General features: G+C 40.0%; 1 protein-coding gene across 1 annotated transcript in view; it reads right to left on the bottom strand.

The window, feature by feature from the left end:
* Positions 1–18,371, bottom strand: part of COL15A1 (collagen, type XV, alpha 1) — a 39,498-nt gene that overhangs the window by 10,748 nt on the left and 10,379 nt on the right. The window contains exons 5-12 of the mRNA XM_009573327.1: positions 16,814–16,867; positions 16,672–16,731; positions 14,870–14,938; positions 12,027–12,072; positions 8,029–8,118; positions 3,847–3,896; positions 2,055–2,165; positions 448–592 (exon numbers count right to left, since the gene is read on the bottom strand). Coding sequence (XP_009571622.1) covers positions 448–592; positions 2,055–2,165; positions 3,847–3,896; positions 8,029–8,118; positions 12,027–12,072; positions 14,870–14,938; positions 16,672–16,731; positions 16,814–16,867 — 625 coding nt within the window. The remainder of the gene's footprint in view (positions 1–447; positions 593–2,054; positions 2,166–3,846; positions 3,897–8,028; positions 8,119–12,026; positions 12,073–14,869; positions 14,939–16,671; positions 16,732–16,813; positions 16,868–18,371) is intronic.

Below are 18,371 nucleotides of genomic sequence, written 5' to 3'. Positions count from 1 at the left end.
GAGCCCTGGGGAACACCACTTGTGACCAGCCGCCAACTGGATTTAACTCCATTCACCACAAGAAGAGTGTCTTGGCCCACATTAACATCTTCCCAGATTTAGCCAGCTGGTTGATTTGATAGATTTTGCAAAGCTCTGAAGGCAGCCTGTCTTCGTTATGTAGACTTCCTCCCAGCCACAGCCACAGTAACATTTTTCATGCAATAGTGCTCCCATGGCACTAGTCAGTGAAAACTGTTTGCAGAGAAATTGTCCCTTTTGTGTTCCCAGTTCCGACTCACCCCCCAGGAGAAATCGGTAGAGGGCAGGAGGAGAGAGGGGAGCAACCTGATTCAGGTGGGCAGATGGAAGAACAGGTATGCAAAGGAAGTGGCAGTGTGTGTGGGGGAGTGGGGGTATGCCTATGCAGTCACATATACAGTGAAAAGCAAAATCACATCCTCTCACCTGAGCCATATATTGCAGGGGGTCCTGGTGGGCCTGGTGGGCCAGGTGGGCCAGGAGGTCCAATTTTTCCATAACCTGGTAAGCCAGGGAGGCCAGGTAACCCCGGAGGTCCTCTGGGTCCAACAACTGAATCGCCTTTTGGTCCCTATCAGTGATAAAAAGTATTTATTTGAATGTATCAGTTTCAGTGCTGCAGGGCCTTCATCTCTGGTGGCAACATCTTCTGAAGGCCTGCCACCACACCACTGTTTAGACATGAGTCTGTACGTAATTTTCTTCAAGGAAGCACGGATATTAATGGAAAATGAAAAATTTGACCATTTGACCACTAAACTAAATTCAAGAATTTAAGTTTCAGAAAGCTTTCTGAAAGTTCTCGCACCTATTCCTGAGTAGCTGATATCTACAAAACTCTCGACAGTACCCTCAAAGTCCTGGATCTCAACTCTGCTCATGCTGAGACTACTCGCTTTGATGTGCTTATAAGATAAGAGTTTGTCTGAAGGTACACAGTGGAAAGCTTTAACATAAAGTGTGTCTGTGAAGGGTGTATGTCTCACGACGAATGTTGTCTTCTCCCTCCTGTGATCAAATGTCAGCTCATATCCCTTAAGCTCTCCAGCTGCCAGTCTTCCAGGTTAAAAAGGCTCCAACTCTCTACATTTCCAATTTAGCAGTGTGTCCTCAGCCTGAATGAGGAGGGCTTGCACTCCCTGTGTTCAAACTGGCCTGCATACATGCAACAGTGTTTGGACCCTGTACTAGGAGAGCTTTCTGATGGATCTCAGCTGTGCCATCCAATTCTTCTTTGCCAGTGGAACAGTTTCTAAACGGGGAGATGGTTCTCAGCAACGTGGAATAGCACCACTGGGATTTTTGAAGGTGGGCTTGCTAACCTAACACTCCATCCTCAGCCCTCGTTGTCGCCCACCCATTCATGCTCCTTGGCACAGAACATGACAATAGAGTAATGCAATGCACACATTTGTTGCCAGATCCCAGGGATAAACTAGTTTCCAAAGAATTAGTGCATTGGATTTCAAAGCAGCTGTGGTGGCAATTACCAGAAGATAAAACAACTAGGTAGAGATTAGACAGTGGCTGAATTTTATAGCAATGATCCAGATGGGCACACACTGGACTTTTAATTCATCTTTTTGGATTAATGGAATAGAAAATAAGATTAATTATTTAGACGGCCAATAATTTTCAAGTCAGCCTCTGTCTAACTTTATATAGCCTATTTTGGCCTTTATGGGGATATAAGTAGTAGCATCACAAGTTATATATACTTGCCTTGAGATATATATATATATATGCCTTGATTTGTAATGCTGTTAATAGCATGTATCTACATACTGATGTAGTTGTATTAGACAGCCGAGCACAACATTACATCAATTTTTCATAGCAAATTAATTCTATGCACAACAGTGAAATGTCTGTGTTTACACCTAATGCAACTCTCTCGTATTCATTTAAGGGTTTGCATGTGAGGTTTTATATAGTTCTTAGCATCATCTTGATGTTTGTCTCTTTTTAGTGCCTTCTAAATTAAAACAATGGGTATCCACAAATATTCCTATTCTACAACTTGTGTGACTTACAACTAATCCTGGTCTTCCAGGCGGTCCAGGAGGTCCTGTAAGGAAAAAACCTCCATTTGGTTCTCCTTTTTCTCCTTTTACACCAGTGACTCCATTGTCTCCTTTTTCACCCTTTAAAGAGAATACGTTTTAAACCATTGAGCTGACGTGAGATCAGAACTCTATGCACTGATCTTTTAAAGTTACGTGAAATCTCTGAGCTCAATAAAGAAAAGCATCTGCTTAAAATCTTTTTGACATCACTTCCTTCTTCAGTGATATGGAGTGAAAAGGAATGCTTTCTCTATTGAGGCTGCAAGGCTGGAGGCAAAGAAAAAGTCGGAGGAAGCATAAAAGCCTGGCTTTCTGCTTTTCTCTTTCATCAAGGAAAAAGCAAAGCAAGATTGACATGGAATGGTCAGATATTTAAAAGTACGTGGCAAAGTGAAGATTACTGTGCATAGGATGAGAGAGAAGGGCAGGGGTATGTACCAGGATAACAGAAGAGACACCACACAAAATTGCAGACACTTTGAACTGCATTGCTTCTCCTGTCCTTCACTGTTGATTATCAGTTAGTTTGGGGAACAGAGTGATAGGTAAGAAGAAGCATTTAAAAGCCAAGTCATTATCTCTCTGTGCAAAATGAGCCACAGCAATTGTAGGTTCCTCCTCACATTATTTCCTTCTGTTTGTCTGCTGTTTTTTCCCTTTAACTTTTTTTGGTCTACTTTGTTTCACCTTTCTGAGAAATAAACCTGTGAATAGAAGAGGCAAAGGGCAAAGCAAGAATGGCAGATAGCTGCAGAAAGCCAGTAGAGGTGGCTATGTATAGCTCCTCCTCTGACTTTTCTTCTTTTTAGTTTCCCAGTAAACAGGATGTAAAGCTTTCTGTATGGCATGCCATTTTGCAGAGATGAAGGATTAGATGAAAAATGAGTTCTTTGTAGCTAAATCTATGAAGCTACGGACACTACTCTATAAGATCAAAGAAGCCATATCAGCTCTGCCGTGCATGCATGGGGCACTTTATATCATAGGAATAACTTAGGTGCACTCAGCCAAGCAAAAACAAAATCTGAAAACCAGTCGGCACTAAGAGTCCTTCAAGGAAACTGACGGTACACTGCTTTTGGTGGCATCATTAAATGATAATTTGATTCATTTTTTTTCAGATCTTCTACTGATAAAGAGTCTTGTTCACTTAAAAACTTTTTAAATAATATTGCATTGGTATTAATTTTTGTCACTTGAAGCAGTCAGGAGAAAAATGGAACAGAGAGAGACCAAACACATGGGTATACTTTCTTGTAAGAGATTCCAAGAAAAGTAGTTTCCATCACTTTAATTTATTTTATTCAGTGTGCTTAAAAGATAAACAATATTACACAGAAGTGATTTTTTTCCCCCCATGTGTTAATTGTTGCTAAATTTTTCTAGAAGCCCTTTAGGTAATGGATGTCTCTTACCTGAGCTAGCATGGAAACAAAAGCACTCATTTATGGCACATACCAACTTATGTTAGGTAACAGTGAATTATGACTCACTGTAATACCACCGGGAAGGTAAAAAGCCTCGGTAATAAAGTTTTTTCAAAAGTAATCTTTATATGCTACTGACACCTACTATCTCTATACTTGTAATAAACTTCTCTATGCAGCTGGAGTTTAAGAAATTAATATCATTTGTAATTGCTGATGATCTTATCTGTTTTGTATATTTTACCATGCTATACTGTTTTATACTTAATTTATAGTAAAGAACACTTTAAAAAAAGCTTAACAGAACTCAAACACAAATGGGATATAATTACCTTTATGCTATTAATAAAGTGGCTGAAATATGATGGAGGCAGCGGTGGACCTGAAAAATGAAGAAAATACAACAAGTACAATAATTATTTGTAATTTTCTTTTTAAAAGCACTGCTTTGGATATTACTGGTTTAGGAGTTTAAAGGAAAATTATTTACAATAATAACATTAACCTTTAAATCTAATGGATATTTTCAGTTTGGTTTCCTAACAAAGCAAGGCTTGCATGCCCTATCTTGTCTGTCACTCCTCCACCTTAATAACTTCTGAATCTGATTGTGAATTTCAGACAAATTTGAAAGCAAAGAAGGCTCAAAGATGAAAAATTCCCAGTTTTCTGAAAAAATGGCAGCTGGGCAGAGGGTGAAAGAGAAGCATCCAAATTAACACCTTTGATAGAAACCAAGGTAAAAGAAAAGCTTTCCATATGTTTTGCCAGCAGTGGGGTGGCGAATCGGTAGTTGCATTATCTTTCATGCAAGGACAGTACCATAACTGACAAGAGAAAGAATCAGTGTTACTGCCATGCTGCTGATCATAGAATAATTGTTCCTGGACATTTTTCTGCAACAAAAACCAATACCAGTATCAATGGTTATACTACCTGTGTTGTGTTGTCTGCCAATGGTGGTCAGCCAAAGCTGTCAAGCCACCACAAAAAGTCTAAAAAGCCTTCTAATATTCTCTGTTTGGCACACACTTGGAAAAAAGACTATTTTACAGCTGCCCATAACAGCTCGATGCATTTTCTTCAAATGTATTCTGATTAATTTTTGATATCTTTGGGTCCAACCCTATGCCAGCCATAGGACTCAGATCTCAGTATGCTACCTCAGATACAATTAAGTCAAGTAGACATTGTATACATATGTACTCTGGGACAGAAATGTATTCCCACTATGGCAGCTATTTTGATTTTATTCCAACCCTGCCGATTATAGCTTGCTGCAGTGATTTGCTTGATCCATGTGAGGGGATGGGGAACAGACAGGTGGAATAGAATGGTAGGTGTCCTTCTCAGACGTTGTTTAGTATTAATCTCTACACTGGGCAGTATCTGAGGTCTTTCTAGGACGACCAGCAAGCAGACTAGGCCTGGGCAAGGTACATGAGGAGGAGGGAGGTCACCACTCAAAGTGGAAGTAAAAAATCTGTGGTTAGGGAACCAGTAGGGTCTACCTACACTGGTAGGTAAACTGTATTAGACGAGTTCCTCAGCCCTGAGGTAAAGTGGCACAGCTTCCATCCATACAGCTAAACTGTCCTCCTCACTCCTGAAGTATGAGAGACTTACCCATACAGCCTATTGCACCAATCCCTGGCTTAAGCTATCCCCCAGACCATCCTATTGTCTGGGAAAGTGTTACTTGTTGTAGGCTGAATCCAGACCAGGACACATGGGAACAATTAAACTGCAGGACAACTGTCCTCTGTGTCCTGGCTCTGTTTGGTTTACTAGTACACACAGCCAGGGAATCTTGCCTGACATGGCTTCTCAATGGGCAAACCTCATTCAGTCTTCCTCTGTAGACATTCAGTGGTAGGCTGGTAGGCAATTTTTGGCAGGACTTTTAAGGATCTCAGCACTAGCTAGAGGGAAACATACTTTGTTGTGTGGCTTCTGCTGGTAGACCAGACATTTTCACTTGTTTGTTTTCAGATGTTGCTGAAACAGACTAACAGCACTTTGCATGTGCATAATCAATGGCAAAATCATGCCCTCCCAACAATCATAAAGTCACAGGACTTTGGTGACCTTTCTTTTAGAAAAAGGGAAGCTACACTGCTTTCAGATCTGGGATCTGATCTAGAAATTAACTTAGCCCCTGGAGCAACAGAACTCACTTATTACCAGAATTAATGCTTGCCCAGTGAGAAGCCATCTTGCTCCACCTCACTGATTTTCCTTTAGTTCTGTTCCTTCCAGGATTCACAGAGAAAATGGTGAAACTACTTCTTCATACAGAAAAGAAGGTCTCAGGACAAACAAACAGGCCAAAGGGTGGATTTGGATGAGTGTGAAAACTTGTCCAGAATACGAGGTTGGCCTTTTGGGGAATGACCCACAGGAAGGAAGGGGGTTGACTATGGTCAAGGGCCAGCACACTGCAATACACACTGCATTTTCGTTTTGCACATCTTCAGCCTTAGGCAATTGGGTCTGAGACTATGATACAGAGAAGTCTCCTCCTTTATTTCTAAATTTGTTTTCTTACAAGGCTCCAGACTGTGTTCCTCCAGCCAGAAACACCGGGGTTGTGCTGGAGCATTGCACATGTGGTTGGAACACAGTACCTATGCTATGGATACTAAGTACACCTGCCTCTATGCAGAGTAGCTAAATAAAGTGCAGCCTGCCATTTACCCACTTTTTGTGTTGGCTTCATATTTTTGCATAGTATCAATTAACAGAGCTTGTTTGTAAGGTTGGAGGGGAGACATTCTGTGAAAAGGAAAAATAAATCCACTGTGTGGACAAGCACCACAGTTCAGAAAGCTTTTCTGATTGCTGGAACTCCACAGATATTGTAGTAGAAGGAGCTTCAGCCATCTGTCCCTCAGAGAAGGTTTTGAAAAATTCCTGTACTTCAATCATGTTCCACTACCCTGCAACTTCTAGCTTGTGAGTTTTCACTGTTGAAGATTATGTGGATACCTGTGAGACCTAGAGAATTGGTTTGTATGAAAGAATATTTTAGCAACTACATCAACAAGCAAGAACCAATCAGGAATATTTTTTAGAGCAGAAACAGAATTGGTCTTAGTTAACATATTTTAAATTCACAAAATATTGAAGGTAGTTGATCTATTTGGATTCGGTTGGCAAATAAATGAATAATCTCTGTTATTTTAGGAGAAAGGTGAATTCAATTTTCAGTTTAACCAGAATTCTTGTGTTATTTTCACCATCCTTCACTAGCTGCAAGTTTTACAGTAGGATCATAAGCATAATCCTCTCATAATCCCCTCCTTCTGAAGCACCTGAAATCATCAGGTATAGGGAAAAATACTTGTAGGACCTTAATTTGCATTAAATAGAGAACCTGGGAGGGAACAGACATGTTCATGGTGGATAAACCAGCACAGAAGAGAAAATTTTCTTAATTTCTGTTTAGGAATGCTTCTTGCTTCTTTGTTTTACAAATTTATTGATGACTAGGAAGCACTAACCATTTATTTTAAGGCACTGGATATTGATCAGAATAAAAATTCATGAGGATAAGACAAGAAAACATATTTCATTAGAACAAACAGATGTCCTCTTAAAGATACCCAAACCATCATCTTCAGTCAACAGAACTGTGTCTTGGACAAAGACAGAAATATCCATATAGATGTAGTTTTGTATTTATTATCAACACATTAGAGGAGAGAGATTATAAATATGGTATAGCAATATTAATCTGATATACTGCTTCTTCTATTTCAAATGATTTCTGGCACTGACCAAAGCCTTATCTCAGTGTATGAGATTTCAAAAAATGTACAGAAAAGGAAGAGTTTGTAATAGCAATCTTTTCAAATAGATGCTTGTTTCTGTAACTATTTTTGAATGTGTAAGAATTAGCATTGGGTATCAACTTTTTGATACAGAAAAGTAAATCTTTGATGAGGAACGTTTCTTATGATGCTCCTACCACTAGTGAATTGGTATTTTTAGTTCACACAGACTTTTCATGATTATCACAAATAAAGCATAGAATATTAAAAAGTTGGTTGAAATGGAGATTATCTAGTTCCACCTCCTGCTGGAAGTGGGACTGTCACCAACAAATGACTGCCTTGAACTCAGAATGCAGAGGTGTGTTACCCTGAAATGGGAGGCACTGGATTTTAGCCCAGTTGGCTCAAAAAGATTGACAACAGAATGATATCTCAGGGAGTGGACATGATGTCGTTCTAAGATTTCAAAAAATCTCTGACTTGCCAGTTACCTTTCAATATCTCTTCTTGTATTTAACACATTCATTATAGTCACAAATGTGCAGTACGGATACTTTTTTTCAGAAGACATTTTTGATAACATGGGCTTTGTTGTTCTGTTTGTCAGTTCCGGAGGGAACCTAGGTATAAGTTTTTAGGCAGGTAAGGCTGCAGAGGTAAGTATCATTGTTGAATGGCTTTTTAAGTTAAACATGTATTCCTTTACAGGATGTCAATGACATATCAGACTTAGTATACCTGGTGGTCCTGGAGCACCTCTGTCTCCCTTTTCTCCTTTTAAGTCCGCTGAACTGTGCAGCCCCCAGGAATCTTTGTTTGCTTTAGCACCTGCCATAAAAGCACCACAAATTCATGAGAACTTGCAAACAGCAGAGACTACAGCAGCGACAACCAAACCACCGGAAAGGAGAGCAGACTTTTCCGTACATGTGGGGCACGTGGGTCCAGCCCCTATATGCTTGTCTCACTCTCCTCATGAACATTGAACGGCTGCCTGATTGTCCCCTTTTATCAACCCCAACATGTGCAAGACAATCTTTCTCTTACAAGTCAATCTTTCACTCTCCCTTCCCTAACTACCTAGCCTAAGACCTTCTGAACAAACCAGTTTTCACTGCATTTGTGAATTTCACTGGGCAAGTGTAGAAACAGTTCTTGAGTTATGGCTCTGCGTTTGATATCACATCTTCTACTATCTCCAGACTCCAAAACAAACCAATAAATTATAATATCTGCAACTGTGAATGTCAAAAATGTTATCGGTTATTGCTCCTTCATGTCATAAAAGCATGAATAATGAAGAAAATGTTTTCTGAGAACAAATTACGCTTTTAGCATAATTTTCCATTCAGGTGAGCTAAGGGTATAATTGCACCCAAATCCATCTGGATAAACCTTCTATTTTTCCAGATATTATTCTACTTTTGTGGTAACCTTACCTATAAAATATCTGGGTAAAATGACCCCTGAGTATTTAGACTTCTTAGGTCTGATTTCTCTCTTTGTTCTGTCTGAGTAATTGCTAATGTCTTTGCAACATTCATGTAAAATAACACGATTCTGCCACAGTAACATCTTATAGCCACTTCCTTCAGGTAGAAATGCCTTTTCAAGCTTAAGGTGAGGTGGTCCTATTCTGAGTTATGAGCAGGAAGGGTGCTGAAGTACAATAACAAGCAGATACAAGACACATCTCTTGAAGTAATTTTTAATGGTTCCTGCCTGTGATATCTTCAGCCCCTGTGTTCAGTTGTGATCTAAGCTGGGAGTCAGTGGATCACTAAGAACACTGGCTCTGATCTGATTACATTTGTGAATTTCACTGGGGCAAGCACAGAAACAATCTCTTGCTTGGGTACCCAGTCTGTACTCCATGACCTGGTGCCACTTATAAATAAGACTTTATTGGTAAGAAAGTTTGAAAAATAGTTACAGCATTTTTCCTTCTTCTAGTTACACAGAATGGCTACAAATACAGAAGAATGAGATGGACTTCTTCCCTTTCGGAGCCCCATATTACAAGGAAAGTTTCCAGACTTTCCAGGCCTCATTTTGTCTTGCACTGAGGCCAATCACACAATCTCTCAGGTGTGCAGTTAGACAGTTTTCCTAGTTGTCAGCTGAACCGTAACCATCCAACTGTGACATCTTCAGAGTTATTTTCCAGGCAGATTTCCAGTCCGGTCATCAGTATTTTAGGTCATCTTAAAATATTGAGACCAATACAGAGCTTATACCAGTAAGCTCTGACTTTCTCTTCTTCAAGATATCTTCCTTTATCATTTACTATGTCTACTCTTGCCCCTATCCTGATCCCTTGCACTCTTTTCCTTCCCTTCCTTTCTTTTTCCATTTGTATCAAGATGGCCTGGTCTTTCCAAGTGTCTCAGTCATTGCTGAGGGAGGGGAGCTGTTCCAGTTGCTGATATCAGCCCACTGCCTACTCTCTGGACAACACTAGAGAACTGGTCCCCAGATAGCCATCTTTTCCTCCAGAAACAGCCCCAAGCCCCAGCATTTGGAGCTGGTATAACTTATACTACTGCTGCATTATACAACTTGTTTTGCATGCACTATTTTTGCCATGCAGGCTCTGACTGATCTGATTAATCTGTAAACTCTCCTGACTCCTTTGCACAGTGATGGGAACAGTGATTTAATTCCCAGGAACATGGGAACTGGGAAACAGGTTCAGGCTATATATTAGAGGCTGCACTACTGCTTTTTTCCACAAAATTACTCTGAAAGTATAATAAACAGGCAGGAATAAGTTTTTATTATAAGTAGTTAAATAAAAGGAGGAAGACCACTAACTTTATTTCCTCTGTGATCTTGAGAAGACCTCTTTCTCCATTGTGTACTAGTGGATCATAAGAAAACTGCCGGCTGCTTCCTGTGAATGCTCTGGGACTTTGTTTTAATGTCCCAACTTTTCTTCCAGCTCCAAGAAGCTCTGAAGGGGCAAAACTGTCACAGAACTTTCTGCTACGCTTGGCACTGAAGGACTTTCACACAATTGGGTCAAGGCAGTACTATTTCAATCAGCATTCCCCATTTTTTTTTGGCGCAGAATTGCTACCTGTTTCCTTCTGCACGTAACTGAATCCATCCTTGGAGCATGTCTTTGAGGAAGGACAAAAGCACCGAACCACCGACGCAGGCTTGCGTTAATTTTAATGCCTGGAATGCACAGTAAGTGACAGCTTTGTGCTTATTGGGTGGAGTATTAGCTCAAGAATGGAATGGTCAGACCATTACAATAACCTTAAAATGGGATGAAGACTGTATGTAAATGGTGACTTTTCCTCCTTAAACCAAAGAAGGAAGGGATCCATGCTGGAGTGACTTTAGGATTTACTGTTTGGGTTGAGAAACAGTATGCATTTAGAGAAAATAAAACTATAATGATTAATTGAATAAAACTGACAAGTTTTAAACAAAAATGGTTATAGTCAAAATCCTCACTTTCAAGCTTTTGCCTAGGCTGAAAGTCTAAAAAGAGTAGAATGTCCTTTATCAGCTTGGAGTCAACTCTTAGAACTAAGGAAAATGCCTTGAAACAAGAACTTTGAGCTCTCTGTGGGCAAAACAAAATATGGACAGAGAAATCTTTTGGAGTCCCTGTGTGCAGGGGGAGACAAGCAATTGGGAGCCTTTGGATTTAGGAGCAACACTGGACAGCCTAGGCTCTATGGACTTAATTCTGCGGACATAGCCCTGAAGAAATGTGGACAGTTTGCCAAGCACAAGACTCGGGCTTTCACTTGTAAGAGGTGAGTGAGTCAGTCAGCAGTAAGGATTCAGAAAGAAGGCTCAGGGCATTATTGTACCCCACAAATTTGACCCTCCAATGTCCTGAAACCCCCTTCCATTAAAAGGAGTGAAAACTAACAAAACTTCTCCAACCTTGTGACAATTTTCCCAGGATTCTTGTGTGGAGTTTCTCATTCTCCTTCCCCATTAGTCTTACTTCCTTCTTTGCCTGCCTGCCAGGTTTTTGTCCTAGCTACTCCCAAACCCCAGAAATTACTTTCTTTTCAACAGGCCTCACCTTCCTAGTGAAGGAGGGGATGAGAGACATTTCTTCATCTCGCCAGAAAATTCACCCCCCGCCTCACAGAAAGAACTGTTAATAGCTTGTTTCTTTCCCTCAGCAATATTCTCTAGGACTCCAGCAGCCAGTATGTCTTGACCCTGCCTGTGATGATTTTCTTTCAAGCAAAAGGATGGGAGCTCTGATTACAAGCTGAGGTTTTTTGGTATCAGTCACTCAGAGAAGGGAAGTGGTTTTGACACCGTCAGTCAAACATTGGAGGAATGAGATCACCTGGTTGCTTGGTGGGATGTAGTATCAGGTGGACTTTAGAATTTGCATCTTAGGAGCATTGCCGGAGCAGAAAGTAATGATTTGGTGCAGCCATGTGTGACACCTCTGCTCTGACAGAGGACTTCTAAGATTAGATCTTGCAGAAACTGTGTGGCACTGCTCAATTTATAAATCTTAGTCTTCAAAGTGCACACCTAGGCTCATTTGTTCTTTGGCCTACATGTTGAGACTGGACCAAGATATGATATAGTTTCACCAGAAAAAGAAGCGAGACCACCTTTTTTTTTTTTTTCTTTTTTTTCCCCCATAAACCCAGTTATGCAATAGCCAAGAAAAAGCAAAAAGAGCTTAATTAAGAAAAAACAAAAAAAGCTTATTTAAATCAAGGTACAAGAAAAGAATTACTCACCATGGACATTAAGAGCTTCTTGATTTCCAGGGTAAGGAGTGCTCACCTACAGACAAAGAAATCTATTAAAAATTATCCATACACATTAACCAATGGAAGTGCATTACTTGGTGTGACTGAAATCCTGGAAAATTTGCATGCTATCACAGTGAATATTATAACAACACTCTGGGATTATCTCCAGTTTGACAAGGTCCAAGTATTAGCTGATCAAGCTCTTTTCAGGGTTGTGCTCTCTTTAACATGCAACATGCTTTCAGCAAGAGGCTAACAACATGCGTTTTGGAGGCATCAGCAAATCCTACTCTCAGTCATGCCAGTGAAGCATCAGAAAACTCATTCTCCAAGAACAATTCTGAATTTACGTCACTGCATTTGAAAGCAGGATTTGATTTTTGACTGTAAGATAACAGACTGTGTTTGTAAATTTTTCATCAGATCATGGCTATGCCTACTGTCTGATGTTGACCTATGCTCCAGATGCATTGAGACCACAACTGGGAGGCAGAAGGTATTCTAGTCTATCCTGTTCTGACACCAGCCACTTGTAACAGTGGGCATGCTACTTTACTGCCTGTCTTCAAAATAGGGACAGTGCAGGCATTAAAATGTGGCACGGTTCTTGGAAATGGACAGATCTTAGTACTAGCTAGTACTATTTATATGAATCTAAGCAAGCATATGAAAAAAAATGAAAAAAGGTGCTGCATCTGGCTAATCCTGCAGTATTAGCTCTTAGAAGTCTTACTCACATGGATAGCTCCATTAACTTCAGAAGTTCAGTTCACATGAGGAAAACTTGTGGGGTTCAGTCTGTAGTTCTTTATCGATATTCATTTATGTAGGCATGTACAGCAGACTTCTTATCTATAAACTCGGATAGGTTTAGGAGATTATTCACAAATGTAGGACAAATCTATCTAGCATACTCAGATGCACGAAGAGGTGCTTATAAGTACAGGCTTCTATTACTTGTGCACATAAAAGTTACTGCTATTTTTCACTGATTGTAACCTTCTTGGAAAGTGATTTTTTATTATTATCTGAAATTCAGCTAAAACAGGCTTGTTTGAATCATTCCACAGAGAACCATAGGAGAGTTGAGGTTGGAAGGCATCTCTGGAGATTGTCTAGCCCAAAGCAGGATCAACTACATCAGGTTGCTCAGGGCCTCGTCCAGTCCAGAGGTGAGGCTGACTAATCCATATGTGATTATGGACATATGTGATATGGACATATGTGATATGGACATATGTGATTAACATACAAGAATGTTATATGGCAGGAATGGGAAGATTTAAGGGAGGAATTCAAAGAGGTAAAAAGATGGTGTCTGGAGGTGGTAGGCCAAACCCATAGAAATGTCAAATTACCATGGGGTAATGACTGTTTATCATTAATTAACAGAAAGATCCTTAAGCTGGGATACATCTTTCTTCAGCTGTAAGGGTAGGGTAATGATGAGTACCAATGCATCTAGTATGCTGTGAGTTAAGAGCTGCTTCTCTAAAATAAGTGAAAAAGAACTGGAATGGAAATTGGAGGAGGGGGCATAATACTATCTGGAGCTATACTGTCTACCAGAAAAGTAGAACAGCCATACTGCTGTATGGCACACCACACTATTCAGGGGAGGACTGTGGCTCTCAAAGACAGAATCCTTTCCACGTACCTAACCCATGGCTTAACAGTACAATATTGCCCTAAGGAAAGTACTTCCAGGACTGAACTCTGTTCGCAGTTCATTGTAGGATGTAATTTCCATGATTCATTAAACAAAAATTGCATCAGGGTGTTCCGAAAATATAAACTCCACCTCCTTTCTTTTGACACTATGTGTGAAATTGCAGGTCCTTTGAAGGTAATGGGGGCTTTGTCATTCCCTTTGGAAAGCAGGGGCAGAGCTTCACCAGCTGCCATTCTTGAGATAATAAATGTTTATATGTGAATAGACTGCATTTGAGGGTCAAATAAAGAACATGATCTTTCTTTCCTGATGCATCTTTCATGCCACAATGAAGTACATAACAAGTCTTATTTTGGACAGGGAAATTGAAAACAGCTAAAAACATAACAACATGGAGACAGTATTTATATATACATCTGAAAAATGTGTGTACATGTATGTATAAACATTCAGCTCCCCAAAGCAACTCTTAAACTTTGGAAACACGGGCTTTGAAAGGCATTAAAAGTGCTGGACAACCAAGTAATCAAAGTGCTGTAAGCAAAAGGTTCTAGTGTTTCTAGTTCTGTTACATATTTTATATATGGCTAATTTTGGGTATCTAATCACTTGAAAATCTGTTATCTTGAAGACTAGGCAAAACACATCTCTGGTGCAAAGCAGAAGGCAGGGGGAGAAAAGCTGCAAAGCTACCATGGTTATGTATATAGCTACTTTGGTTATGTATTGTCATGGCCATGCATTTTGCTAAGAGAAGATTCTTACTGGCATTTTGCAATGAGGTCTGGGAGAGACTGGGAAAACTGTCTATTGAAAACAGGAAGGGAAATTATTTTAATGAACGTAGATATAATGCAGCAGATAACACACCAAATAGATCAAATAGACATGACGGGACAAAGCCTGGAAACAGAAATCAGCACCTCCCGAGCAGAGAACCCAGCTTGCTGCCTGGGAGCTCTCACAGCTCTGTCAGCAGGTCCCACTCTGTGTGTGTGGGGCAAAATTCTTACGTGACAGTGGCTCCAGTTAAGAGATTTTTTCCTATGCACACAAGCAAGGTCACCCACTGTAAACTGTGTTGCCTGAGACAAGTTTTGAAGTTTCCCTTTGCAAACTGTTTCTAGAGCAACACCTGATCCCCAGTTGTACTTACTCCTTTGATATAAACTATACGTCCTGGAGGTCCAGGGGGCCCTGGGGGTCCAGGCAAGCCAGGAAGACCCTGGTAAGAGAAAGTGAAAGAAGGAAGATACTAGACAGATCTTTTCATATGCAATACATCTGACCCTACAGAAAGAAGGCCAAGGGGCTCAGAGGGCCCCATTTAACCAAAAAAATTTGAGAGGAGACTAAGCATTCACTTACAGGCACCAATCTGTCAGGTGAATTTTAATATTTAACCTAAAGCACTCTGTGGAGAACAAAATGGTCTAAGATTGTTGTTTCCAGGGTAAAAAAAACCCCAAATCCCAAACCGGAAACCCCAAAGCACTAAAAATTGAAATTAAATTAAAGGCACTGGATCTCTCATCCAAGGAAAATTAGGTATCCGAGACTGGTCTGGGATTCTCAAGACTGCTGAGATTCATATACTATCAAGTGCCAGTCAGATAACTACACACTAATTAACACCTTAAAGGAATGCTGCCAGACTGGAGGCGTGACTGCCCTTTACAAAAAAAGACACCAACTCTTTACTGTGTCATTTAAAAACCTGGCACCACGCCATGTCCATCTTTCTCTCCACATCAATGCAAGCTTCTGTGAGGTGACATATGTCATCTGATCAATAATTAAAGTTCCATTAGATTTTACCTTCCCTGAGCACTCCAGGAAGGACTATTAGAACATGTAGCCTGTTTTGTTTGCTTGTTTGCTTTAATCTCCCAGCCTGAGCTTCTTCATCTAGTTATACTTGCTTTAATAGTTTTTGTTTGGTTAAGGCAGACAATCCAGAAAATGAACCTTGACACTGTTTGAATATATGGAAGAATGGAAAATCTACTTTAATATTTTCTGCCGGTGGCTAGTCATTTTTTCTGTCATTTTCTTCCAATTAGAATTTGTCTAATTTGAGATTGACTAGATCACCTCTTCTGATGCCTAGCTGATCCCTACCTTATGATTTCTATGCTAACACAGTAAAATACCCTTGTCTTTTTTTTCAGCATAACTCTGATGCAGATGAAATATTATTAGCTGCTGTTGTGGTATGGGTACCAATTTTTCTAGCACAGATTGCCCCATGACATCAGAACAGCCACACAAATTACTTTGCTATTGTGAAACTTACTGCTTATGCTCAGCAGTGTTTATGGCTGTGTAGTCCAGTCTTCATGTTTGCCATGAGACCACTTGTATGAAGTCTTTTCGTAAGAACAGACTTCCAGCACCAGGACCTTGGTTCATCACTTGTCATTCCATAATTACAGGTTGTAGGTAGGCATGGATATGCTATCATCTATGCAGTGGTCATTATTGTGGATACGTGTACATGACAACTAAAGCAGGTAGTAGGTATTAGCAAGTATCTCCTATGCTCAAGTTCTGTTTGTACCTGTGCTAGATAGCTAAGAGCCTATGGGAGTATCTTTACACCATGAGGGGTCATACTGATGGCCTGGATCAGGAAGTCTTTGATATATGGAAAGAGTTGGCAATCCCAGATCATTTGCTATTTGAACCAGCTGTACTAACAGTGAATCACACATATAACTGTTACACCTGGAAGCTGATACAACTATGTATATCTGCAAGAACTGTCCAGATGGACCCAGAAGTTGACTTTTCAATGATTGTTACCAGATAGGAAAAGTAGCAGAAACATATAATTATTGCTAGATCATTTCAGGTTTTTAGTCCTGTCATCATTTTAAAGGAATTCATACAACTCAGACTTCACTTAAGATTTTAACAGGATTTTTTTTCAACTAATTGCAATACATAAGAACTTACATTAAATGCTTCGCCTCGATCACCTTTCACACCTCTCAGTCCATTCAGTCCTGGGCGGCCCTGAAATAAGTAGAAATAGTCAGTAGTATATGTCAGAAGCAAACTCCTGTATCTCTATTCTACTTGAGAGCATAATACATACTGGACGTCCTGGGAAACCAAGTTCTCCTTTAGGTCCAGTAGGTCCTATTGGTCCCTGGACAAAAAAGAAAATGTGATTATGGAGAATATATGGAACATATCTTTGACAAATATTTGATTATTTAGAATAAGAGGCATAGTTTTATATTTGCATTAAAAATCAGTCTGTGATTGTCTGCAGAGAATGCACAGAATGTCCTCTCTACTTGCTCTGCTGAGTGATCTCAGAAGCTGAGGCCTGCATATAACAGTCAACTCTGGCTTGGAAAAGACTGGTTTTCTGAAACAAAGTCTGAATTCTCAGCCATTTGTAGGGTGTGCAATTCAAAACTGAGTCACTATGTATTGAAGGAAAATTAAATGTATCAATCAGTAGAAAAAAGGCAGTTAGTGGTGTATGCTTTGTGCATCTCCTTTTGGTTTGCTTTGTTTTTCTAATTATCTTTGAATCAGGCCCTATGAGGAAACATCTGTGGACCAGCCTGAGAATTCATATAGTGCCAGGCTTCTACATGCCTCTTGCCAGCCTGGGTATGTGGATTTATGGGGCTGACAGTTGAAACAGAACAGATTCTTCTTTATACAAGACTGACTGACCCATCAGGCATCACAAATTGATACCAGTGATTGCAAAAAGAAAAGGCAAGCAGGCTGCCTGGGAAAAGTGGTCCAGGACTATGGACGATCTATGATTGGGCGTTTGCAAGCATGCAACTTCTAGACAGTCAGCAAGTGATCAGCAAAAAGCAGTAAACCTGAGGATACCACAAACTTTCATCTGCTGTCAGCTTCCTGAAACTCAACAAAACCACAAGGGTCTAGACAATCTCTTTGCATATGTATCAACCTTCCTGTTTTCATTTTCTTTTTTTCAGTCTGGGGAAATGCTAAGAGATACCCCTTCTTGCATCATTGGTTAAATAATCTCTATCTATAGATCTCATGCAGGTACCACTTATAAGTGACAATTGACGTGTTCAATCCTGAGAAATCACAGGTGTGATTATTGTAACAGACTTTCTATTGCTACCTGCAATATGGTGGTTAACACAGACCTATGCTGATGGAAGAAAGACATTGGCTATGGCACTGCTTACCACAATTTCAGCACATCACTTTAACAGTAACAAACATTTGTTGGCATTGTGATTGCTACTTCAAAGGATAACTAGCAAACAATCAAAAACCAAGAGGAAATCCCCATCTTGCCGCTCACTTGCTCTTGATTATTAAGCAAAGCGGAGACTAAGAAGGAAGCAAGCCTGTGGCAGAACCAAGTCTCCTTATTTACAGTCCAATTCTGTTGCCATGTTATGTCTCAGTTCAAGGCATAGAGGGAGAACAGGCAAGTGAAGAGCTAGAAAGGTTGCAAGAAATAGCCTGATGTTTATACTTGGGTGATTTGCATACTCAGAGTTTTGCATCTCATCTGATCAGCAGAATATTGACACAGGAATACCATCTGGATTCAAGTACCAATCTCTTACCAATCCATTTTATGAATTAAACTATTGCCATATTGATGGAATTTTCAATTAACAAAACTTTTTTTTTAAACT

Source organism: Fulmarus glacialis, unplaced genomic scaffold (genome assembly GCF_000690835.1).
Source record: "Fulmarus glacialis isolate BGI_N327 unplaced genomic scaffold, ASM69083v1 scaffold5882, whole genome shotgun sequence".
Lineage (NCBI taxonomy): Eukaryota > Metazoa > Chordata > Aves > Procellariiformes > Procellariidae > Fulmarus > Fulmarus glacialis.
Note: the sequence above shows the minus strand (reverse complement) of the source record. Positions and strands in the feature narration are given on the sequence as shown.